Source organism: Myotis lucifugus, unplaced genomic scaffold (assembly GCF_000147115.1).
Source record: "Myotis lucifugus unplaced genomic scaffold, Myoluc2.0 scaffold_166, whole genome shotgun sequence".
NCBI lineage: Eukaryota > Metazoa > Chordata > Mammalia > Chiroptera > Vespertilionidae > Myotis > Myotis lucifugus.
The window spans coordinates 2498510-2525145 of NW_005871214.1; the positions used below are offsets into that span (position 1 = coordinate 2498510).

General features: G+C 35.4%; 1 protein-coding gene across 6 annotated transcripts in view; it reads right to left on the bottom strand.

The window, feature by feature from the left end:
- Positions 1–2753: 2753 nt before the first annotated feature.
- PPM1A (protein phosphatase, Mg2+/Mn2+ dependent 1A) overlaps positions 2754–26636 on the bottom strand; it is a 34342-nt gene continuing 10459 nt past the window's right edge. The window contains exons 1-7 of one of the 6 annotated variants that reach the window (XM_023759915.1): positions 16440–16578; positions 14049–14902; positions 10867–10984; positions 6622–6730; positions 4918–4975; positions 4745–4840; positions 2754–3950 (exon numbers count right to left, since the gene is read on the bottom strand). In XM_023759915.1, the coding sequence (XP_023615683.1) occupies positions 4802–4840; positions 4918–4975; positions 6622–6730; positions 10867–10984; positions 14049–14882 (1158 nt within the window). In that variant the 5' untranslated portion in view covers positions 14883–14902; positions 16440–16578 and the 3' untranslated portion in view covers positions 2754–3950; positions 4745–4801. Of the gene's footprint in view, positions 3951–4744; positions 4841–4917; positions 4976–6621; positions 6731–6980; positions 7116–8783; positions 8889–10866; positions 10985–14048; positions 14903–16439; positions 16579–26636 lie in introns of those variants that run through there. The other 5 variants (XM_023759916.1, XM_014462016.2, XM_023759917.1 and 2 more) reach the window with 5 other exon arrangements.

The window sequence follows — 26636 nt, forward strand, 5'->3', positions numbered from 1 at the left end:
TACAGAGTATTTTCTAATACCAAATCCTAACATAAAACTGTACAAATAGCAACTAAAACATTAAAAGGCTTAAACCTTTCACTCAAACTTTATGAATTAAAAGCATATACATCATGAAATTAAAAATTAAAACAAAAGAGAAAACCCTTAACCAATTTAATCATTTCTTTCAGAAATCACAAACTGAATTCCCATATGAATTTGTCCAATAAAAATAGGCAGTGAAGTTATTTTTAAAAATTAAAACACATAGTAATCATTTAGCTAAAATTAGATATTAGCACTGGCAGTATGTTTTCAAGTAAAGAACAGTTTTACTTAAATAAGATAAATTTAGCTAAATATATATATTTTAGCTAAAATTTCAAAATCCACCAAAATTTCCAGGATTGCAGAGTGCTATGAAATCCATTACCCTTTTCTCTGACTTGCTGCTCTCAGCAGGCGAGTAAAGGCTATCTGTTCAAGGCAGTCAAGCATACTGAATAGACTTGAGCTTCATCAGTCCAACCTTATTCCTATGCTGAGCAAAATTTTCTTTTTTAACTTTGTGGAGAAAATAAACAGATTTTTAAGTGAATAAAGGAAGTACAAATCAGCTGCTTAGGGTAGAGACGGTAGAGACCTGTGTGTATCTGGCAGACAGTAGGTGGACATTAACTATTTTTTTGGATGAGTGACCCAGTTTTATTAACATATATTAGGTTGTAAATTCTACTCAAATGTAAACTCCTTGAGGGCAAGGACCTATGTATTCATTTCTTTATAGTACAAGATGTTTTGTCTAGCACAGTATTTTGCAGATAACTACTCAAAACATTTTGTGGAAAAGCTGAGTTATTAATTGGTCAATAGATGATCACTAAAAGTACTGCTATAATTCAGAGCATCTGAATTACATACTTGATTTATTCTTTGACCCAAATTGGTTATTAAGTTAATTTTTTTTTAAAAAATTAGCGGTGAAGCAGTACACTCATTGCATAGTACTCTAGAAGCAAGTTAATGCTTTATAATTAAAAATATGTTTCAAATAGTTCTAAAGCTGAGTAAGAAAAATACCTCTAGGATTTTCAAAAGTTAACACTAATATTAAGACCTGCTTTTGTTATCTGTAAAAGTATATTCCCTAAGAAAGTAGAAATTAAGAGTTTACCTTGCTAAAACAATAAGAGATCAGTGAAATTCTTTAATGTTAGGGTAACAAGAGTCTGCTATACAAAATGAATCTCCCACTAAAAGCAGCAAAGTGGGTTCATCCTATTAAAACATTTAAGCGAAAGCACATGTTGAATAGTATATTATCATCACACATGAACTTTTTCCCTCCAAAGAAAATAACATACAACACATCAAACAAATTTTGAGGCATTGCCCTGAGATGCTAATTAATTAGCACACAAAAGGGGGCGGGAGGTCAAGAATTTAAGTGGTACAAAAATGAAGTGCACAACAGAGGTGCAAAAGTGCCTTTTAAAAGTGTGGTTGGTTCCCTACAACCACCATTACCCCCAGGAATGAAGAACACAGTTTGCTGTTACAATGTATATTTTCTTCCTGTATTTTAATAATGAAAAACTATACCTAATATGGCAATGCTGACTCATGTAGAAAAGATTTAGTTTTCTCAGATCACACTTCATACAGTTTTCTCTCACTTCCAAGCCTAATTTCATTACTAGTAACTTTAACAGAGGAATATTTTGATTTTTTTTATTTAAAGATCCTTAAATTTAAAAAGGCTCTACATATGCTGTTATGGTTTAAAATATAGCTTTCTATCATATATCTTACTTGTGATTTAAGATTTTTCATTTCAAAAACTAATTGAAGTTTCCAGAACTAAAAACTGAGTCTACTTAAAAAAATTAAGGACCTGGCTTCTTGCAATAGGGATTTAGTTTTCAGTACCAGTATGTCTGGTAATCAATCTATACTACAAGCACTGCTATTCATAAAATGCACATTTAGATGCTTGCAAAGCCATAACTTAAAACATTATCATACTTCGCACTTTACCACAGATTTTAGACATTAAGCATTTATTTGTAAATTAAGTATGGAATTGGTTCTGTAATTCCAATTGTTATGAATTTCTAAATATAAATAGTACTTGTTTTTCTTAATTCATGCTAGATTAAAATATAAATTAAATACAGTTAAGTTACATTTAATCACCTCATGAATAAGAGGGATAATGAAAAGATTTTGTTGGTATGTAACTACTTAAATCTGAGACATTTCACATCACTTTTCCCACTATTCCCCTACCTTTAGATTAGTTTTAAGGCTATATATACAAATATGTATATTTTCAAATTATGTAAAAACAAAAGGAAACTAGTTATATTACCTTTTATACACAAAGTTTTGATCTTGTATTCAAATGTATTTTAATATTTTTCTAGTGGGGAATCTGCCTACTGAATGATTAAATTACATGGTATAAATACAATATTCAACCTAAAGAGACAAAAAATACAGAAGGGCACAGAACAGTAGTCTTTTCAATGTGACAGATTTTAAAACTTACTTTCACATGCTTAATCAGAGGAATTTAAGCCTAAATTAAATTAGTTTTTTTTATATCTACAGTTCTTTAAACTTTGAGTTATTTTTAAAGGCCAACAGCTAAATATTATCAACATGCTATATTTCAAATCACAAATACATCTTAACTACTTGGATTCTAAAGACATGGGCCAATTAAAAATCACAGGCAAACACACTCACAAACACACACACCTACCACAGAATGTTAGATTGTCAAGCTCTGACAATTATTTTAATTAAACAGTAGGCAAATTCGAGCTGATACATATCTTAATGAAAAATAAGCAGCCAGAAAGAAACCCATTTAAAAAATAGATTAAGGAACAACAGAGACTTAAATCTTTTAGTCTTGCTAATGGAAAAGAAACAGTTCCCTCTATGCCTTGAGTAACAGGATGTTCCAATTAAAAGAGACTAACATCTTTTCCCATAGAAACTTCTCATTTACAATGGCATGGTGTTTTAAAAGGGCAAGGTAAAGGAGGAATTACACATACATGATTAAATTTCTTGTTCGTTAAATCAAGCTTTATTGATAAAATGGAATTCAGAATATCTTACTAGGAACAGCAGCAGGCCCAGCCAATCATGATAGCAAAATGTGGCAGTCTCCTACTATCTGTAGGAAGCTGCTGCTTATCAATTAATAATTAAATGTAAGGACTTGTAAAAGAGGTGCAAAGAATCAAGGCATTTTAGCCCCAAGACTGATATTCTTATGAATATACTGTATAACCTGCAATACTCATGGCAACAAGTAGAGAACAACTTAGAGACAATTAAGTGAAGGGACCAGCTTTATCAACAATGCCAATCCCACTGCCAAGAACATTAAGATAGTTTCTAATTAACTCCCTGGATGCTTGGCTTTATAAGATTTTGGAATTTTTCTCCATAATCATGTGCACAGTTGAGCGTCTAGCTGACATGGCTGCTGCTCTCTCTGTCCCAACCCCAAGTCCAAACACAACATGACTTGAAAGATCTATATATCTGTTGCGTCACACAACAAGCCAAACATTTCTTATAACTTTGATAATGATTTAAAGCAGTTCATAATTAAATATGAGCATTTTGTACAAGGACAGTTACACTTTACAAAAAACAAAATCATACAACAAAAATTGCTGGAGTCTGATTTACAACATGAATTATGGTTTAAAATCACGTTTACATAAGTCTCAAATTTACAAAAAAAAATCAGTTCTGGGCTAGCTGTTGTACTGCTGAAGTTCTCTGGTGTAATCACTCTCACCCATGTCATATGCCCTTCTTTAAAGATGAGGATGAATGTTAAAAGGTTCAATGAAGTTGAGCTGTACTCTCCTTTGGAGGTGAAGATAAACTCCATGGCTAGATGAGCAGTTTTACCACATATCATCAGTCGATGTAGAGTCCTTCATAAAAGGAAACAAAGCAAAACAAGGAACTAAATTAAAGCACAGAGGTGCCAAAATACAATACTTTCTGGACAATGAAGAAGATAGGTTTTGTAAAGCTGACTTTCAGAATATGTTTCTTAAAGCTTATGTGTATATGTGTATATGAAATATCAATATTTAATCTTTCAAAAAATTGTTAACCCTTTGTTTTGTTTTCAAATACAATAGTACTTGAAATATGATTTTTCCATGAGTTTGACCAAAAGTATTTCTAAGCCAATAAAACCACTAAATATTTTTTTCTTCAATAAAACTCAATTTTTAAAACACTACTTTTATAAACTTTTTATTGCATAAGAGATTAAGACCTCAAGTAATATAAGATTCGAGGAGGCTTCATTTGCAATATATAAAATATTTCAGGACTTGCCCAAATGATTTGAAATTACCACTCTTCTACACAAACCATACTATAACACAACTGTAATAGGAAACGTAATTGAAGAATGGCATTCCAATGTCTATTTACATAAACAGAACTCTCTACTTTAATATTTAAATGAAGTATTAGTACTTCAGGTTCTTGGCAAAAGTATTTCCAACCATAAAAAAGTGGAGATGGGCATTCTGAAGTTCTGTTGTATCTGCTTACAAACTCAGATCAAGATCCTGAGTAGATATATTATTCCCAACTTCAAAAAAATGTTTAGTGGAGGCAAACCTCTTGAAATTGACTGCTTGTAGAGGCTTAAAAAACCCACAATAATTCAAAGGGACTTTCTTCTTTTTTGAGAGAGGTGGCCACTCACCATGATTATGTCCTCAATCACTAGAACTGTGGTGCAGGCAGAGTTCAGAGCAATCAATCAGGGGTGTGTGTAAAAGAATGGGTGCAGTGAACAACTCTGCAAAAACAGGTAGGAAGGATATGCATTTAGAGTGGAGGGGAAGGGAAAGCAGAGGGAACTAAAATGCTACTTACAGTGTCATCATTTTTGTAAGGATTCAGTCTATTGTAAACGGCTTCAATTATATTCCGCCTAAATTTTAAAAAATGCAGAAAGTTAATTTTTCTTCAGAGCATAAAGTTGTTTAATAACTCACAGCCAGGTGTTGATTAAAATGTCAAAGATAATTTTATACTTGGAAATTATTTTAGTTCTATTTCTAGCTGTCAATAAATGAGCCTCACTTTAAGATACTTGAGGCCCAAAGTTAAAGTAGAGGTAAATTTACTCTAAAATGTATTATGCCACCAACTTAATTAACAGAAGACTAAAAGTGAAAAAAAAAAAAATCAGCCACTATGATCCATTTCTATTGGAACTGTTTAAGTGGTTTTAAGTTGGCAATGATGAAGCAGTTCTTAAGATATACTAATATATTCTGGTTAAAAGTTGACTGTTTTGAACTAGAAGTTAACTTCAACCTCTGTGGTAGTAAAGTAATTTACATATATTTTACATTTCAGTTTGTGCTTTTTGTAATGCCCCTTTAAAACAGTTTTGTTAAAACTGAAGTGTACCCGGCCTGTGTGGCTCAATGGTTGTGTATCAACCCATGAACCAGGAGGTCACGGTTTGATTCCCTATCAGGGCACATGCCCGGACTGTGGGCTCAAGTCCCAGTGGGGGGACATGCATGAGGCAGCCGATTGATGATTCTCTCTAACATGGATGTTTGTATCTCTCTCTTAAAAAAAAAAAAAATCACTAAAAACATATCTTTGGGTGAGGATTAAAAAAATCAAACTGAAATGTAAAGTATGACATTTCCCTGACAAGTCTAGGAATTCGTTTTTGAATAATATTTCGTAAAAAAAAAATCTGTAGTGGTATTTTAGCTTCCCTACTTCCAAAATCAATTTGAAAATTTTATAGACATTCATTTCACAGAAGGTCATGTGGGAAAAAACGTTTCCTAAAAACAAAAGCTACAAACAGGAAGTTTTATAATGACTAAATGTGAAAGGATGATAAAAAAATATGGCTACACTTACAGAATACAGTGGAGAATCAATGAAATTAATCAATATATCCTTATAGGTCAATTATATAGATATCTGAGGTAAAAATGTTTAAAACCTTAAATTATAAAATGCCTTAAAGTCTCCACTTTAGTTTATAAAGATGTAAGCTTAATATTTAACATAGTAAGTCCAGCTCTGTGAGATAAAGTGCAAAGAGAAAAATGTAACCTTACACCAAAACCCAACCTACCAGCAATCAACAACTAAAAACACTGGGAAAGTCAGATGTAAAAAAATGGATCCGATGGAGGAGGAAAAAGATGCTAATCTCTGGGGTAAATTATCCAGGGCTTGACATGATCAAATATAATAATAGGAATAATAATGACACTTAGAATTTTGTAGTGCTATAGAATTTAATTTAAAAAATTCTTTCACTATATTATCTCAGTTATGCTATATAAGGAAATCCAACCTCCACTAAGGACAGCTTTCAGTGTAATTAGTTAAAAACAATAACATTCTGATACCTATTCTAAACAAGCATCATATATCATTAATACTGGAAAACACTGAACCACAAATAAAATGTTCTGAGGATACAGATAATTGCATCACTTTAGAAATTATGTACTAGTAAATATACATTTAATCAGCAAACACATAACATTTTCATGTACTGAGATAAAACATAAGAGTATGCAGAATGTAACTTACTTGCTTGCCAATTCACCTCCTGGTGGGAGGCTGGGGATGTTCTCACTTGCTAATGTGCGCATCACATGGACTAAGTCAGGGACGCCTTCCCCCTGCTTCTTTATGATTTCTGGGAATCAGAAGTACTTTTTTTGTAAGTGTTATCCAAATTTAATTTTAAAAAAACTGAAACAAAGATAACTTAGGTTTTTAAAGATGGCATTTACCATATCTGAGATTTTCTAAACTGGTGTAGGGGAAAAAAAATCAAGTTGACCTTTGAACATTTGTGACAAAGGGATGTACAAAATGACACAAAAGATATTTTCCATAATTAATTGCAAAGTGAAAATAAACAAGACAAAAATGTGAAAACAAAATTTCATGTTAAAATCAATGTATTATATAATCAGAAATACGTGTGTACAAATGAGTAGTCTTCTTAAGATGCGAACTAGTTACTTCTGAAATCAGCTCCTCTCTTTAGACTAGAAATATATTTCCTGAACTTTGCCCTGAAAATACACAGATTTTAAAAAAACATAAACAATTTCAAGATTTGAAAAAAAATTAACGTTTAAGTACAGAGGAATTTACTGATTATATATTAATGCAAATTACTTTTACATATAATTTTATATTTCAAAATGATTCCTAAATAGCATGTGCAGATTAGGTTATGTACTAACACATCATTCTATTTAATTTTTGTCTAAAGTATCTTAAGCAATACAGATACATAATACCTTTTCCTTCCTTAGTTGATTATTTGAACAAAGCCTATAGAATGTAAAAGTCTAAATTTCATGACAAAATTTTTAAAAAGAAAAAAACTGATAAATCATACAACTGTATTTGAAATCAATAATTCAGTTATTAAATGAGTATAGTGATATGATCTGCAGTGTTGCCATGCATGTGCATTCATACCACAGAATACCAACAATTATGTACAAGCAACTTAAAGAACTCTCAAACTAATCACTTTAAGTACAAGTCTTTACTTGAAGTTTTAGTGTATTTAATTCTAAATGCAAGATCATGCCAAAGGTATTTGTGTAAGTTATATGTTCAAGTTGTTTAATTTTTTGCTTTAGTAATGTTTACTATACTAAGATATTTTCTTTGTCACCACTGGGGCAAGAAAATTATCATTCTAGTTCTCAATTTGTAAATACCTTTAAAATAACAATGCATATAAAGATCTTTCATTCTTTGATTGAATCTCAAAATATTAATTCATCCGTAAAGCCACCTATTAAAAGACAGACAATACTACCCATATTTCTTTAAATGGCTCAAACTATCCTTTTGGAATTAAGGCCAAATTTTACCATCTATTATATTTTGCCTTTAAAAAAGAACAGTCTTAAATCTGAACAAAAAGCAAGGATCTCAGATTTGGTTTGCCAAGTTCCTTTATTGTGTAATCTTTAACATCTAGTATATTTATTCTACATGGTTCTAATGCTGGAAATCTGCTGTACAAAAATAAAGGGATTTGATGTTTACCTAAACTGCACAATTTCACAATCTAAAGCTGTTATTACACTTAACATACAGTCTCTGCTAAGCCAATACAATTACTGGGTAGATAACTAGACATAATAGAAATGAACACTGATGATAAATTCAATCAATGATGGTTTCAGGTCTAAAAAAATCATTACCTTGAGTCGTCTATACTTGATGTTATCTTACATCTCCTTTGTTAAAATATAAATTAGGATATTTTAATTGTGAAGAAAATTACAGGAAGACAAATTCTTAAAAAAATAATGTAAGACTTTAAAAACTGTTAATATCTCCTATTCCACAGGGGATAATACATGTAAATTATCTGACCATTAATACTACACTAGCCTTGTTTCTTTCTGCTTTAAAAAAAAATGAAAAGAAAGAACTTTAATAAGTATTCCTTAATTGTTCTTGGACTATACATTTTAATTAGAATTGTAAAAAGACTAACTGCCTTTTATTGAACAACACTTATGTATAGAAGATAGGTGTTTCACATACTCATATATAAACACATTCTGCTCTTCCATCCACTAAGTCTGAGAGATTCTAGCAGTTATCTCCAAATTAGCAACTTTAAAGCTTGGGCACTCAGTAGCAAAGATTTAAAAAATATGTACATACAAGTATAATCTTAAATTGACTTAGTACGACCACAATCTTACGTGATATGGTTTAAATTATGAGCTCAATCTTTTCACAACCCAAGAGAGTCAAGTTTTAGATGGGCACAGATAATAGCAGGAGAGCTGAAAGGTCTCTGTTCTTTTCTGTGATGTGGACAGAGAAGCCAAAAGTATTCAAAACAAATAAAATGAGGTTTAGTAAGTCACAGCAATTTACTGAAGGCATGTATTTAAATAAATTTTTTAAAAAAGGTATTCGATGTCTATTTTAGAAGCTAAGTGCAGTACTTTTCACTTTTTAAGATATAATATTTATAATACAAATAGTTATATCCTTTCTGTTTTTTAAATATAGCTTTAATTAATGTAATATTTATTCTCTAGTTGTAGTCTCATCAAATCTCAGTAAAGAATATCATATTCTTTAATCTCCAACTGAATGGGATAAGTGTAATAAAACTACAACATATCAAAAACATTGAGAATTAATGTAAACTGTTCAGGTGGCAATTCTTGTTCAATAATAAGCAATGTAAAACTCAATAGTGTACCACAAAATTATATATCTACAGCAATTATTTAGAATTGCATCAAAATTAAGAGTGCACATTGAAAAGTAGCAATTTATTTCTAAAATTTGATCCCATTTCATAGTAAATGAAACTACTTATTGTTTCTTTAAATCAATAAGAAAACATATATGCCCAAGTTACTTTAAAGTGCCAATAAATTAAATATCAACTTATCCCAATACATATTTTTCTTATGGCTTCATACTTTTTCACTAACCAGCAGTTTAAACCAATGTGATATGACTTGGTATCACTAAATATTTTATTTTACTGTATTATATATAAATAACTTACATTTAAATTATTCATTTAAAATATAAAAATTCTACGACCCTTCGTGAGGAAACAAACTCATTGAATAGTATGTCTAATGAATGAAATATTAAACAGTAACATACACACAGTACTAAATATATCACTATCAAGTGGAGAACTATAAAAACAGCAGCTATAGATAGTACTGCAAATCAAAACCAATCATGATTTTAATATCAGACTGATTATAACTGATATCAAACAGTAAAAAGGGAGAAAACAAAATTAAAGTGCAGATTGATTTTAATAATGCAGGCACAGCAGGATATAATAGTGTGTAGGTCAATGCTTACATGCTATTAGAGGTCTTTAACGTGCAAATTAATGACATTAGGAGCCCAAAATGCATTTTAATGCTATTATAGGCATGCCAAGTTTTTCCGCTTAAAGAAACTGCATAATTTACATGCTTATGGCATATATGCAGTAAACTGGAATTCTCTGAGGAGATTTAATATTTATATCAAATAGTAATTGCATTAAAGATCATTTAATTTTTTTCAAGGATTTAAAGGCATTACATTCGAGAGTTACAAACATCTTTCTAATCATCTCAAAATAATTTGCAGAATTCTGACAAATATACTCCTAGAATTCCAAACTTATTTCTTGATTTTATTCAGCATTTATATTTCTGCTAGGTAGAAACCTAGTATGTCTTCTATTCAGGTCTATGTTGTCCAGGTGTGGCAGTTTATGACTTTGGCAAGAAAGTCTTAAAAGAGTTTAAAATAAAAATTTTAAAGTGGTGGCACATGGAAGTTGTTAACAACCATGCTGTGATCTTCAAGTTATTAAAAAACAAAAATAAAAAAACAAAACTCCTAAAGATCTCAAATTCATATACACGGCTTTACAAAGATGGTAATCAAATTATCACCATCATAAATAATATGTTTATAAATAAATGAACCACAAATTACTTTCCTGGCATAAAATCACTCAAACCAGTGAATTCATCAAGAATTTTAAAGCATACAAACACTTGAGCCTTTTAAAACAAAAGTATCCTTAAGAGAATGTACAGGACCACACCAGTTGTTATTTCTACTGCTAACTGTGATAAAAACAATCACAAACATCTAAACAGCTACTACAGAAATGCTCTTTCCCTCTTCTGTACACTAAACACTAGATGTCAAAGGCATGTAAAGATATAAAAGCTAAAATGTTAAAGTTTGATTGTGTTGAGGTTTTCTTTAATAAAGAAACTTATTTTTTGTTAAATGATCCACCTTCTACTCTGCTTTCCAGGTACTTGTCCAACTCTGCCTCCTTCTTCACTGCTTCTGGCAATACTTTGGGTGCATTTGGGAAACAGATCAATATCACACTCATGTTGTCTCGACTTCCCTGGGAAGAAAAAAATTTGAGAAAATATTTTGGTTTTCTTTTTGCTCTTGGAAGCCTTGAGAACCTTTACAGCCATGCCAATGATAAATATAATTGTTTTAGTGAAAATATATAGTTTTTTCTATATATTTTCTATAATTTTCTAAAGAAATTTATGAATATGTGGAAGGTACACCCCTCCTAACACATATTGTACATATAGTACACAGTATAACCAACACTATAAAAAAACAGGACTGAAACACTACAAGTTAAATTCTACTGCAACAATTTTTTAAAATTCTATAAAACAAAAATATTTCTGAACATTTGTTGGTGGCCTACTTAACTTAAAGTGATATGATATCTAAAGACAAGTACACATATACACAGACATTCATTTAATTCAAGAAAATAGAAAATTCCAGTGGTTTTTTTTTAACTATATGACCTGTAGTTACATGTATACTTGACAAACTTCCATTTAGAATAAATTATAATGAATTGTGGGGCTAATTTACTTTAGATATATAATTGGAATTAGAAGTAAAATTACATATATCAAGTTTATAAACCAGCTTTTAACTTTCAAACTTCAAAAAAGTTGACTTTTTGAAAGCACATTCATTTTTAAAAACACCTAGGTATTCAAAATACTATAATTAAAACACTTGAATCAATGTGGAGTGCCCATACTTCCCCTTCCTATTAGTAATTGGAATTAACTTTTTACATTTTAAATATTTAATCTCATTATATGGGAAAACCGACCTTGTATCATTAGTTTAAGCAAACAATACAAAGATTTAATAATAAAAGATCTTGGGGAATTTAAGTGTGGCAAATGATAAGGTACTGAATAATCCTATATAATTAAAGGCTAATATGTAAATTGTCCCCTCAACCAGGAGTTCAACCAGGAGTTCGACCAGGGGTGGAGTTAGCCGGCCAACTGCCCTGCAACCCCTCCTCCGGGCTGGCCTGGCCTGATTGACCCTGATCAGGGCAGGCCAGCCGGACCCCACCTGTGCAAGAATTTGTGCATTGAGCCTCTAGTTTTTTATAATAGCTTATTTTTAAAGAGAGAGGAAGGGAGAAGAGAGAAACATCAACATGAGAGCACAACATCAATCAGCTGCCTCCTGTATGCCCCCTACCCAGGATTGATCCCACAACCTGAGCATGTGCCCTGACCAGGAATCAAACCAGCAACCCTTGGTGCATGAGATGATGTCCAAGCAACTAAGCTACAACGGCCAGGGCTGAATAATTTTTAAAATAGAGTAGAATGCAAAAGAGAAAAAGTGGAATCTGAACCATATTTACTAATATCTGAAGCTGACAATTCTCTTAAGAAAACAGCTTTTAATTTAGCAAAAAAGCATTTAATTCTCAAGTGCTACAGAATAAACCCAACAAATAGATGCTATTTTTATGTATACTAAAAGGGACAAAGAACATATGCATCATTGTTTGATTCTCCTCAAATTAAAAAATTAATAGTGTACACTATTAAGTTGTGGCTCTATTGAATTTTTAACTTAAGTGCTGAATGTTACATAAACGCGATTCATGTTGGATGATAAAAAAAAACTGATCTCTAAGTACGATCAGATTTTAATTAAGTTTAAGTAGAGCTGGCAGTGTGCATATAAAACTAGAGTATTGCCCTGGCACATGTGTTCCATGGTTAGAATGGTGGCGTGCACACCAAAGGCTCATGAGTTTGATTCCCAGTCAAGAACACGTACCTCAGCTTTGGATTTAGTCCCCGTCCCTGACCAGAGTGCGTGCGGGAGGCAACCAGTCAACGTGCCTCTCTCACATCCTCTCTCACATCAATGTTTCTCTGTCTCTCCACCCCCTACTTTCTTTGACAAGCAATGGAAAAAATATCCTCAGGTGAGAATAAACAAAAAATTAAAATTAAAAAATTTAAAACTATAAAGAGTATTATGTTGACTTGCTATTTCTGTATGTTTAGCCTCAGAAGAGTTGTACATAATCAATATTTGCTTAAAACAATCAAAGAATTAGTCAAGGAGCATTACTGACAAGAGAGAACAGTGTGGTAGAAAGAACACTAAACCTAAGTCAAGTCTTAGATTCTAGCCTTAGTGCTACCATAGAAGTAAATTGTATAACCCTCTAGAAGTCATTTTTAACTTCTCTAGGATAGGGAACAGCATGTACTCAGTACACACTATTTGGTAAACTCAGCACTTCATATGTATACATTAGTTCATTAATTTAGTTACTTAATAATCCCAAGTTAGATATTATTATTTTCATTCAAAAGCTGAGAGGTTGATACTTTGTTCAATACCCTAGAGTACAAAAGTAACAGAAGTAAGTAAGCCTTGATTTTAGGTGTGTATGCCTAAGTCACAGAGCCTTCTCTGGCTTCAGCTTCCTCTGTAAAATAAAGGTGTTGAGCTGGCTCATCTACACACATGAACCCATTTGATCATGCCAACAACCCCATGAGACAGTGTATTAATATTCCTTACCTTTTTTTTTCAATTAAAGAAACTGATTTTCTAAACAGCTTACCCAAAGTCATACACATTCTCATACCAATTTCTTCTGACTCTATGTCCAAGACTATTTCTATTACATCACACCAACTGATTGCTCAGTTCTCTTTGTTGATGCTACAGATTCATTAGACTATAGTCTCAAAGCAATAAATATACTGAGATATTCCAAGGTAAAAATAAAACATTAAAATTCTAAAATACTTTTCATTTATAGATACTGAGGCCTAACCTTTTGCTATCCTCCTTTTTAAAACATGCATTTTTTATACAATCATTTTATCTTTGACAATGTTATACAATATTAAAAAGCTCAAGTAGTCATGGTTACTAAAAGACTAAACATTCAGATTATAACTTGTATATTTGGTAACAGGGTTGTTTATTTATAAAAAGTGTTCCTATAGTTTCATAGTGAAGAGTATCCTGTAATTATGGCAAAATCTTATTTCTGAGAACTACCAGGTTCTAAGATGATTAAATACTAGAGTAGTAATTAAGATGGCATAAAATCATTTTATCTTAAAAAAAAAAAAAAGTCTAGCTACCTTATACAAACACGTGTCGACTACTTCATTGCAAACTTTCTCAAGGTCATCAGTGACTTCAAGTCTGGATCTTACAAAATCACAGAGCTCTTCATTTCCCATAACATCCCAAATACCATCACATGCAAGGATAATGAACTGATCATCTTCTTCAGATCTTTCAATATCATGGACTTCAGGCTCTGGTGAGACAAGCTGCTCTGTAGGACCTTTTCCATGGACACATTTGTAATCAAAGTCCCCAAGTGCCCTCGATACAGCCAGAGAGCCATTCACACGCTGAATCATTACAGAGCCACCTGCATTCTGAATCCGTTCTTTTTCCAGCGGATTATTTGGTTTGTGATCTTGTGTGAAGAAATAAACTTTTCTGTTCCTACAAAGTAAACCTCTCGAGTCTCCACAGTTAATGAAGTAAGTATGGTGAGGAGAAATTAAGACACCCACAGCTGTTGACCCACTTCTATCTGCACCATGTTTCTTCTCTGACATAACTCTCATGTGTTCATCAATCTCCAGAAAACCTGTTCTGATTCCATTCTTTACATTTTCAACAGAAGGTGCTCCTGCAGACCCTTTAAAATCCTGGTTATTGGTGATGTGATCTAACAAATGCTCACAACAGTATTTGGCAACCTGAGAACCAGCATGCCCATCATACACAGCAAAGAATGACCATGTTTCAAGTCCGCTTGGCAAACCAATCACAGCTGTATGTGCATCCTCCATTTCAACTCGCCAGCCTTGCATGCTGCTTAGCCCATATCGCAACCCATTACCCTGCCCCTGGGCATTATGTTTTTCCATCTTTGGCTTGTCTAAAAATGCTCCCATTATGTCTTGATCCTTTAGGTCTGCAAAGGAAGAGAAACAAGAAAATTAATAACTATTTTGTAAACAAAATACATATCCAACAACCCTTTAAAAGTGAAGGAGATACAAAAAAAACTTTCAATAAGAATTTACAACTCTTGTGATTAGCAGACACTCATTGTATTGCTTACTTGGAACCTGGATATTAAGAAGGAAGAATTGGAGGAAAGACTGATCAGGAACAGCTAAGAATGGACAATAAGCAGAAAGAACTAAAGCATCAGGATAAAAATGGAGAATCAAACACTCTTTTCAAGGCATAACCACTTGAGGAAGAAAGACTTGGCAGAAGCCATTAACTTATATAAAGTAGGCTTCACGTTTGGGGTTGCATTAAACATGTGAATTTATCAGGGAATCTCAGAACTAACTTGTATGTGTATATATTAAGAAAAGCCAAGTTAATTCACAGGACATACGAAAGGCTTACTAAATCAAAAATCTTAATGAAACATTAAAACTTTTCAAAGTTTGATTCCAAATCACCTAGTTTTATTCCTACTCCATCAAACCTATGAAAAAGTAAAAAGTGATCTACTCACAAAGGTCCAAATCTGCACCCTTTCCTTTAAGCCTTTGCTCATGTCAGTCCCTTGCCTTTCCTTCCTACTTAAAAAAAAAGCATACCCCTCCTTTAAAGTTTACTTAAATTCTACCTTTTCTATAGGTTTTTCAGTCTTTGATAGTAAGTTATTAAATCATCGTTAAGTGGTCCAGCTTCAAATTTCAAGTTGCAAAATAATTATACATACATGTAACAAAGCTTACATATTAACAAATCTACTGTAATGTATTCTATTAATCTAGTGCTAATAACAAGTATCACTATTATTATACTCTACTAAAGGCCTGGTGCATGGATTTGTGCACCAGTGGGGTCCCTTGGCCTGGCCTGCGCCCTCTCACAATCCGGGACCCCTGGGGGATGTTGGATAGCTGGTATCGGCCCAATCCCCGCAGGCCCAATTCAGACAGAAGGGAGCCCAATCCCCGCAGGCCTGATCCAGACAGGAGGGAGCCCGATCCCCACAGGCCCGATCCAGACAGGAGGGAGCCCAATCCCTGCAGGCCCAATCCAGAAAGGAGGGAGCCTGATCCTGTGCATTAAGCGTCTGTCCCCTGGTCATCAGTGTGCGTCATAGTGACTGGTCGACTGGTTGTTCGGTCACTTAGGCTTTTGTATATATAGATGGTCATTAGGTATAAATTGTAAAGGAGGTGAAAGGGACTATGAACAGCACTGTGGACAAGCCTGAAAGTTTACCTAATCTAATGCTTAGCAATAATAAAAAACTAAAACTCCTGGTGTGAAAGGAGCCCACACAAGGCAGGGAGACAGTTGGTCAGGATTTAGATTGGCTTTTACTTGAGTAATAGTCTAAGAATGTAGAGACTTGGGGTCCAAGTCATCAAATGAGTCACAACTGAACACAAAGCAATCTGAAAAAAAAGATAGAATGAGATTTGATGGAAGTGAAGGGGAGATGGGTAGTAGGGAGTAGGAATGGGAAAAATTACCTAGGTAAATCAGGATACAGTTATGAGACTAGGGGATTGATGAAGTTGGTGATGCTAAACTGAGAAGAAGGTAGGAGAGAAAGGGAAAGAAGAAAAATGAAAGAAACAGTTTACCAGCAACCTCTCCCTGTTCCTTTTCCTACTAGGGTCAAACAAATACACTGGTAGAGAAGTCTGGTTGACTGGTACTATAAAATAATCTCCTGCCTACTCCTCTGCCCCTGTTGTAATTCCACTAATGGAAGGTAAATAATGAAAACTAATCACCATTCATTTCTTACGTTGGTATTCATCAGAGTACTGTTCTGACACAAAGTTGATACACATTACTTTGGTAAATGTAGGGTGAGTGTTTTGACTGAACAAAAATTAACATGATGACACCTTAATGGCTCTAGCTGGTTTGGCTCAGTGGATAGAGCGTTGGCCTGCGAACTGAAGGGTCCCAGGTTCGATTCCGGTCAAGGGCACATGCCCGGGTTGTGGGCTCGATCCCCAGTGGGGTACTTGCAGGAGGCAGCCAATCTATGATTCTCTCTGATCATGGATGTTTCTATCTCTCTCTCCCTCTTCCTTCCTCTCTGAAATCAATAAAAATATATTTTAAAAAAATAAGAATTCTAAAACGTCTCAGTGTTTTATAAGCATTATCTCATTCATTTTCCTCAAAAACCCTATAAAGTATCCTTTATAATGAAGAGGTAATATGCAAATTGACCGTCACACCCTCACAATATGGCTGCCTACGACCAGGTCGTCAGGGAGGTTAGTGAGGGACGACCAAACGACTGAACAGCAGGCTGCGTGGGGAGACCAGGCCGGTGGGGGCGGGGGGGCAGTTGGGGGCGATTAGGCTGGCGGGGGGGGGGGGAGTAGTGAGGGGAGACTAGGCTGGCAGGGGGGGCAGTTGGGAATGACCTGGCTGGCACGGGGGGCAGTTAGGGGTGATCAGGCCAGCACGCAGAGGCAATGAGGGGCGATCAGGCCGGCAGGGAGGGGCAGTTAAGGGTGACCAGGCAGGCAAACGGGTGAGCAATTAGGAGCCAGTGGTCCAGGATTGTGAGAGGGATATCTGACTGCCAGTTTAGGCCCAATCCCCGAAGGGTCCCCAATTGGAGAGGGTGCAGGCTGGGCTGAGGGGACCCACTCCCGTGCATGAATTTCGTGCACCAGGCCTCTAGTGTAATAATAATATCTCCAATTTACAGGTGAAGAATCTTTGTTAGACTAATGAACTTGGCCAAAGTCACTCAATTGATCAATTTAGAGGAATCAAGACTCTAATTCAAACCTGCCTGACTCTAAAGCACCACTTACTATTAAGGCAATGGTCCACACAAATATTATCTGTGGACCTTCTGAAAACTCAAGATTAACAAATCAGAATTTCCAGGGTAGGGTTGGAACCTAGGCATCTGTGGAAAATATTAGATATAATGCCTAGACAAGTAGAGAAGTCTGGTAGGTAGATGACTGAGCCAGGTGAAGGTAGGCCATCTGCTGAAGGTAAAGCAAGTTGCCTTATCTCTTGACACCTTTAGCTAGGCTAAAGAGAAAGAAGGAGGTATTATATTAAAGAGGCTTGATGACCACTAATCTAGCATTCCTTATCTGTGCAATGAGCATATTAATACCTCTGAATATTGCCGCAAGACTTAAATGAGGTTATGAGTGCAAAGTAGCCATATAGAATCTGACAAAAATGATGCACTCAGCAAATGGAAACTAATTATTATTACACTAGAGGCCCAGTGCACGGATTTGTGTACCAGTGGGGTCCCTTGGTGTGACCTGCAGGGATCGGGCTGAAACTGCCACTTGGTAGGCTTGCTGCCGCTCTGCTGCGGTCTCCAGGCTGCGGCGGCCAGTCATGAGCCCTGCGTCTGGCGCCCGTCGGTCAGCTGAGTGGCACTCCTACTGTGGGAGCACACTGACCACCAGGGGGCAGCTCCTACGTTGAGCATCTGCCCTCTGGTGGTCAGTGCACTTCATAGTGACCCACCGACCTGTCATTTGGTTGCTTAGACTTTTATATATATAGAAGATAGATTCCTACATACGTAGCCACATCTAGATTCTAATTATCACCTAACAGGATCCTGACTGTCTCTTTTATAGAAAAGTCCAGAAATTATTTTCCAGATAGAGATATGAAACTACCAAATAAATAATTCTTTTAAGATAAATAGGGTATACTTCCTAAAACCAAAACCCAAATTTTTGAAATACAAATATTAGAAATGTAAAATTTTAGGTCCAGCTCAATAGCAAATGTATAATATAGTCATGGCAAATTAATTTTGTGGTTAAACTTTAATATACTGAAAATAGGCAATTCATAAATCTTACCTCCTGGGGTTCTGAGTAATTTATAGAATCCTGGTGAAGGAGCCAACTATAGCTACATACATATAGCAGATGGTTATGTAAATATAATTCTTACCAAAAGTTATTTACTTACAAATACTATGTTTACATAGTCATCTTCCATAAGTGAACTACTAAAGAATATTTTATTTAGTCAAATTATTAAATTGGCATATATTTACAAGTAATAGACCCCAAGGGGGATTCAATTTACCCATGAAAGTTTAAATAAGTTTCTGAGAGAAATTTTAGTTCTCATCAAGTCTTAAATCTACTCTGAGCACATACTGGGTCTCATTACAACACTACCATTATCAGTTGATCTGGACATTTCAAAACAAACTACTATAACAAGCATAAGACTGAATTCATCAATGATATAACCAGAAAATTTAATGAACATTTGGGTCTTTTAAAACCAAACTAATTCCCAAATTGAAAAATTGTAAGGCTGGGCCAGAAAATCACTCATTGCCCTGGCCTGTGTGGCTCGGTAGGAGTGTCGTTCCTTGCACCCGAGCCCTTATTAATCAGAAATTCAATATAATCACAACTGGGCCTTTACAATTTTTCTTTTAAAAATGTATTCTTATTGATTTCAGAGAGGAAGGGAGAGGGAGAGATTGAAACATCAATGATGAGAGAGAATCATTGATGGGCTGCCTCCTGCATGTCCCCTTATTAGGGATCGGGCCCGCAACCTGGGCATGTGCCCTTGACCGGAATTGAACCCAGGACCCTTCAGGCTGCAGGCTGACACTCTATCCAGAGCCAAACCAGCTATGGCACAACTGGGTCTTTTTGTTCCCAGACCTTGATTCCAAAATTCATATGAAAGAATAAATGTTTGGGAATAGCCAAAAGAGTCTTCAAAACATGAGAATTTACCATACCTAATATTAAAACAATTTAAGAGGGATTGATCAGTGGAATAGAATTTACAGTCCAGAAAGAGAGCTATGAAAACAAAAATTCAATAAATAGTATTAGAACAGCTGTCATATCCTCTTGCCCTCCTGTGGAGAGTAGCTGAATTCCTATCACACATCTTAAAATACCAGATAATTAAAGATTTAAGTTTGAAACACTAATAATAAAATGATGCAACTACATGTAGGCAAATGTTTCTATAATCTTATGATAGAAAAGGATTTTATTTAAATATAAGTATGACATCAATAGCAAAAAGGGAAAGACTGACTGCAAAGGAATAAAATGTGACTCCAGAGAATAAAATCTCTACACTATAAAGCTCAGAAACTTGAATGGCAAATATTTTTAAATAAGTATTTGCAGTGTATGTAATCAAATTAATATTCCTAATAGACAAAAGGCTCCTATAAGACAACAAAATGAACAATTTAAAGGAAAAGAAATGGACAAAGAACATGAACAAACAATTCAAATGGCCAATAAATATATGGACCACCAATTTCATTAGCCATTAAACACAAATTTGTTTTTACATATTACTTTATCAAGAGTAAAAATTTACAATGCCTACTAATGGCAAAGAAGTAAATATATATCCTTTTCGTACATAGGAGAGCAAACTGGTACTTTTCTGAAGGATATGTATGATATACATTAATTTTAAATGTTGACTTTCATATAAATATTACGTATTTACATTTTGAAGTGCTTCTCTGTTTCAAATGTATTTTTAAAGTATTTTAACTATAACACAGAACATTAAGAGACCAAGTCACCTTTGCTAAAGATAAATTCTTAAGATACAAAGTACTTTGTGAAGCTGAAACTGTGAAACTTGGGCTCAAGTAACAGCGACAGAGAGAAGTCCACATCCTACAGGGCCTAACAACGTCCCTGTACAAGGCTGGGATAGACCCCAGGCTCACTGAAGTTACTAGTATGTGCTTAGTGAACAGAAGTATAAAGAGATAAAAGCCTAACCATTTTTTAAAAATTGAATTTATTGGGGTAACACTGGTTGGCAAAACCATATAGGTTTCAAGTGTACAACCCAGAAAAACATCTGCAACTGCATCGTGCACCCATCACCCCAAGCAAAGTCTCTTTTCATCCCCACTCCCCAGCCCTCTTGCCCTCTTCCACCTATCCCCCCACATTCCCACTTTCCCTCTGGCTTATCACCATGCTATTTGTCTGAGTCTCTCTGTGTGTGTGTGTGTGTGTGTGTGTGTGTGTGTAATATATATATATATATATATATATATATATATATATATATATATATATATATTTTTTTTTTTTTGGCTAATCCCTTCACCTTTCATCCAGACCCCTCCTCCTCCCTGATAGCTGTCAGTCTGTTCCATATATCCATGACTCTGTTTCTATTTTGTTCGTCAGTTTATTAGATTCCACATACAAGTGAGATCATACGATATTTGTCTTTCTCTGACTGTCTGAGATAAGCCTAATCTTGATGTTATCAAGAATGAGGGGAACCATGTGTTTAACGTAAGACATGGTTCAAACTGGGCACCCCAGGGACAACATGTAGGCACATGCAAAAACATTAAATACGAAGGGCGAAAAGAAAGAAAATAGCCCAGTTGTGTGGCCAGTTGATTGAACATTGTTCCTGCCAGTTTGATTCCTGGTCAGGGCACATGCCGAGGTTGTGGGCTTGATCCCCGGGATGGGGTGTGTGGGAGGCAGCTGATCAATGTTTCTCTCTCCCTTCTTCTCTCTAAAATCAATAAAACACCTTTTTTAAAGAAAACAAAACTAATTTCTATTTAACATGAGACTGCAAAACCAAATTCCAACATACCAGTATGTGAGGAAAATTAAACTAAGATGGACAGCCAAAAAAACCCCAATAATTGCAGAAATTCAATCTAGAAGAAAAAATAGCACTGGCCAGGTGACTCAGTTGGTTGGGAGTGTCATTCCATAAACCAAAAAGTTGCAGGTTCCATTCCCCATCAGGGCAAATACCTAGGTTTCTAGTTTGGTCCCCAGTCAGGGCATGTACAAGATGTTTCTCTCTCATATCAATGTTTCTCTCTCTCTCTCTGTCTCTCTCTCTCTCTCTCTCTCTCTCTCTCTCTCTCTCAACATATCCAAGGGTGAGGATTAAAAAATATAATAGAAAGAATAATAATTTGTGAGTAACTTACAGTAAGTATGTGTAGGAGCCTCCTAAAGTTAATAAGAACAGTAGACATGAAGGAAAATTTTTTTAAATTCAAAAATCAAACCAGAATAGGTAGCTGTTAAAGAGAGAAACAGAGAGACAGAAAGAGAGAGAATGTGAACAGGAGAAAAACACAGAAACAACTCAAGGTGTAAATTAGTAAACTGGAAAATAATGATTAGGAAATGCCTAGAACACAACACAGAGATTAAGAATAAATACTGGAAAAGCAATATTCAAAGATATGAAAGCTAAGGCATTTTCTAGACATGAAGAAAGAGGAGTTTTCAGATCGACAATGTATTTCAAAGAGTACCCACAGATAATACAGCATACACACACCAAGGCATATCATAGGAATGTGTTCAGAACATCAAGAATGCTAAAACAAACAACAAATACTAACATTTATATCACACTTAAAGTATGTAGGGCTCTGTCCTAAGTGCTTTACATATATTAATGTAATCATCGCTACAACCATCCCCCCCATGATTCAGATATTATTTCATTATCTCTGTTTAGACTTGCCCAAGTTTTCAAAATAAGCAGTGGTGACAAGATACAGAATAGGAATTTTTTATATATATAAAGGTATAACAATTATATAGAGACCAGCCCTCTCAGAGATCAACTCTGCCAATTTTCATAATATGTACAATGAAATAATATCCTGAGGGTGCTAATAGGAAGGGGATAAACCTATTAACCAAGAATTCTTTATTTGTTTTAAAAAATATATTGTGCAAAATACACTTTCAGACAAAAACTAGCTATATTCTGTTATTATGATTACTAAAGGATATATTTTAGCAAGTAGAAAAGTAAACCCAGGAGTGTGATACAAGGAACAGTAAATACCTTAGAAACTGGTAAAATATACTAGCTGATTATATTAGGTATTAACTATTTTTTTTTTAGAAAATCACTTTTATGCTACAAAAAGGGGAAATAGGGCAATTCCAAAATGGCTGCGGAGTATTAGTAAGTGGAAGTTAACGTTGACACTCTCCCAGGATCAAACTGGAAATACAACTAAAATACAGAAAAACCTCCCTGAAATATCAACTGAAAACTAGCTGGAGAGAACCCTAATAACCAAGGATGGAAAGTAGAAACCATATAGAGATTGGTAGGAAGTGTGGAGGCACAAAAGGGCTGGCCTGGCTCCCAAAGACAGCATCTGAAGCTCCGGAGAGCTTTCCCAGCTGTGGAGGGTTCCCACTGAAAACTCTGGGGTCTAAACCCCAAGCTGGGCTTCCCAGCCCAGAGCACCAGAATTGAGAATGGTGCCCACATAACACCTGACTGTGAAAAGCAGCAGGGTTGCTGTCTGCCAGTGAGAGACAGCTGCAAATTCAGGCATCCTCTTAAAGGGCTAACACACAAAACTTTGTGTGCAGCCACTCACCTTGGGCTCCAACAGAGGGAGGACAGAGTGGACTGGAGCAGTATGAAGAAGAGTCCAGGGTTAAGAGCACTGGGGTTGGAGCTCAGAGGGCAGACACCCTGGTTTCCTGTGCTGAGTCATCCCCTCATGCTGCAGAGAACATCTTTTCTCCAGCAGAACTTTGCTATCCAAGTGGATTTTGCCAGGAGCAAAGGCAGTTGCTCCACCCTGTTGGAAGACCTCTCACCCCACTGTGTGGTTGACAGCCTGAAGCTAATCAAGTCTGAGTGTCAATTGGACTGCAGGCAAAGGCAGATCTATAGAGGATTTGAGTCTTTGCCTGATCTCTGTCTGGGCCCAGGACTAGGAAAAGCAGACGCTGGTGTACATCTTGTTCCTTTCCAAAGGCACCCAGCCCCAGAAGAAGGAGCTACAACCTGTGGATTGCTGATAGCTCCAAACAGGGTACTCAGGCCAGTCACAAACAGCATCTGGCAGAGTTCTGCACTAGAGATTGGGAGTCATAGAAGAACTACCTAATGCACTGATACAAACCAAAAGAGGCAGCCAAATTGGGGAGACAAAAAAACAAGCCCAAAATGAACAAGAAAATTCTCCAGAAGAAGAGATAAATGAAATGGAGATAAGAAATTTATCAGGTATGGAGTTCAGAATAATGATGGCAAAGATACTCAACAGCCTGAGTAAAGATATAGTAACTATGAAAAAAGACCAGTTGTGAATAAAGAATGACAAAGCACTAATAAAGAACACAGTGGAAGGAATACACAACAAATTAGGGGAAGCCAAAGATCGGATCAGTGAATTAGAAGACGGCAGAAAAAAATCACTCAGAGAACCAAAAAACAGGAGGACAGCTTAAGGGAGACAACATGAAACAGAACAACACTCGCATAATAGGAGTGTCAGAAGGGGAAGAAAGTGAGCTAAGGATAGAGAAAGTATCTGAAGAAATCATGGCAGAAAGTTCCCCTAAACTGGTGAAGGAAAAAGTCACACAAGTTCAGGAGGCACAGAGAGTCCCAAGCAAGAAGAACCCAAACAGGCCCACACTCAGACACATCATAATTAAAATGCCAAAAATTGCCCTAGCTGGTTTGGCTCAGTGGATAGAGTGTCGGTCTGCGACCGAAGGGTCCCGGGTTCGATTCTGGTCAAGGGCATGTACCTTGGTTGCGGGCGCATCCCCAGTAGGGGGTGTGCAGGAGGCAGCTGATCGATGTTTCTCTCTCATCGATGTTTCTAACTCTCTATCCCTCTCCATTCCTCTCTGTAAAAAATCAGTAAAATATATTTAAAAAAAAAAAACCAAAATAAATAAATAAATAAAGTAACAAATTAAAACTACCCACAAATGCTCTTTTAAAAAAAAATGCCAAAAATTAAAGACAAAGAGAAAATCTTAAAGGCAGTGAGAGAAAAGCAATTTGTTACTTACAAAGGAGATCCCATAAGGCTGTCAGCTGATTTATCATCAGAAAATCTACAGGCCAGAAGGGAATGGCATGAAGTATTCAAGGTAATGAAAAGCAAGGATCTGAAACCAAGATTACTATATCCGGCAAAGCTATCATTCAAAAGAGATGGTGAAATAATGAGTTTCCCAGACCAAAAAAAAAAAAAAAAAAAAAAAAAAGGCTAAATGAGTTTATCAATACCAAATAAGCACTGCAAGAAATGCTAAAGGGACTGCTATAATGAGAAGAAACAGAAACATAGGCATAAAGAAATAAAAATGACAACAAATAAGTACCTATCAAAAATAACCTTAAATATAAATGGATTAAATGCTCCAATCAAAAGACATAGTGTAGCTGAATGGAACCAAACCATGACCCAATTATATACTGTCTACAAGAGACCCACCTCAGAATAAAAGATGCTCAAAGGATGAGAGTGAAGGGATGGAAATTTTTTTTCCATGAAAATAGAAACAAGACAAAAAAAGGTAGGGTAGCAATACTCATATCTGACAAAATAGACTGACAAAACACAATAAAGATCACTACATAATACTAAAGAGATCTATCTAACAAGAGGATTATAACACTGGTAAACATATATGAACCCAACATAGGAGCACCTAAATATATGAAAAAAACTTCTAGAGGACTTAAGGGAGAAATAGCAAGATAGTCATAGTAGGAGACTGTAACAACCCACTGACTTTCACTGGATAGATCTTCCAAACAAAAAATTAATAAGGAAACTCAGACTCTATAGGACACACTGGATCAAATGGACTTAATTGACATTTATAGAACATTTCACCCCAAAGCTGCAGAATATACATTCTCCTCAAGTGTACCTGGGTCATTCACAAAGACAGATCATATGTTAGGACACAAAACAAGTCTCTACAAATTCAAGAAGATTGAAATCATATCAAGCATCTTCTTAGATCACAGTGGAATGAAATTAGAAATCGACCCTCCCCTTCCCCTTCTCCATGGCACCCTCCTCCTCCCCCTTCTCAATGGCACCCTCCCCCTTCTCTGTGGTACCCCTCCTCCCCCCTCCTCCGTGGCATCCTTTGAAGCCCAGCTCCAATGCCAGCTCCTCCCAATGCCCCGCCAGCTGTCATCACGGTCTCCTGCGTCTCCATAATGCATGTTATACGTTTATTTATTTATTTTTACATATAATGAGGTCATGTTTATTTTTTTTATTAATTAAATCTTTATTGTTCATATTATTACATTGGTTCCTCTTTTTTCCCACCATAACTCCCCTCCACCCAGTTCCCAACCCACCCTCCGTCCTCACTCCCTACCCACTGCCTTCATCCATAGGTGCGCGATTATTGTCCAATCTCTTCCTGCACCCCCCACACCCCTTTCCCCCTCAAGAATAGTCAGTCCATTCCCTTTCTATGTCCCTGATTCTATTACAATCACCAGTTCATACTGTTCATCAGATTATTTATTCACTTGATTTTTAGATTCACTTGTTGATAGATGTGTATTTGTTGTTCATAATTTGTATCTTTACCTTTTTCTTCTTCTTCCTCTTCTTAAAGGATACCTTTCAGCATTTCATATAATACTGGTTTGGTGGTGATGAACTCCTTTAGCTTTTTCTTATCTGTGAAGCTCTTTATCTGACCTTCACTTCTGAATGATAGCTTTGCTGGATAAAGTAATCTTGGTTGTAGGTTCTTGGTATTCATCACTTTGAGTATTTCTTGCCACTCCCTTCTGGCCTGCAAAGTTTCTGTTGAGAAATCAGCTGACAGTCGTATGGGTACTCCCTTGTAGGTAACTGACTTTCTTTCTCTTGCTGCTTTTAGGAT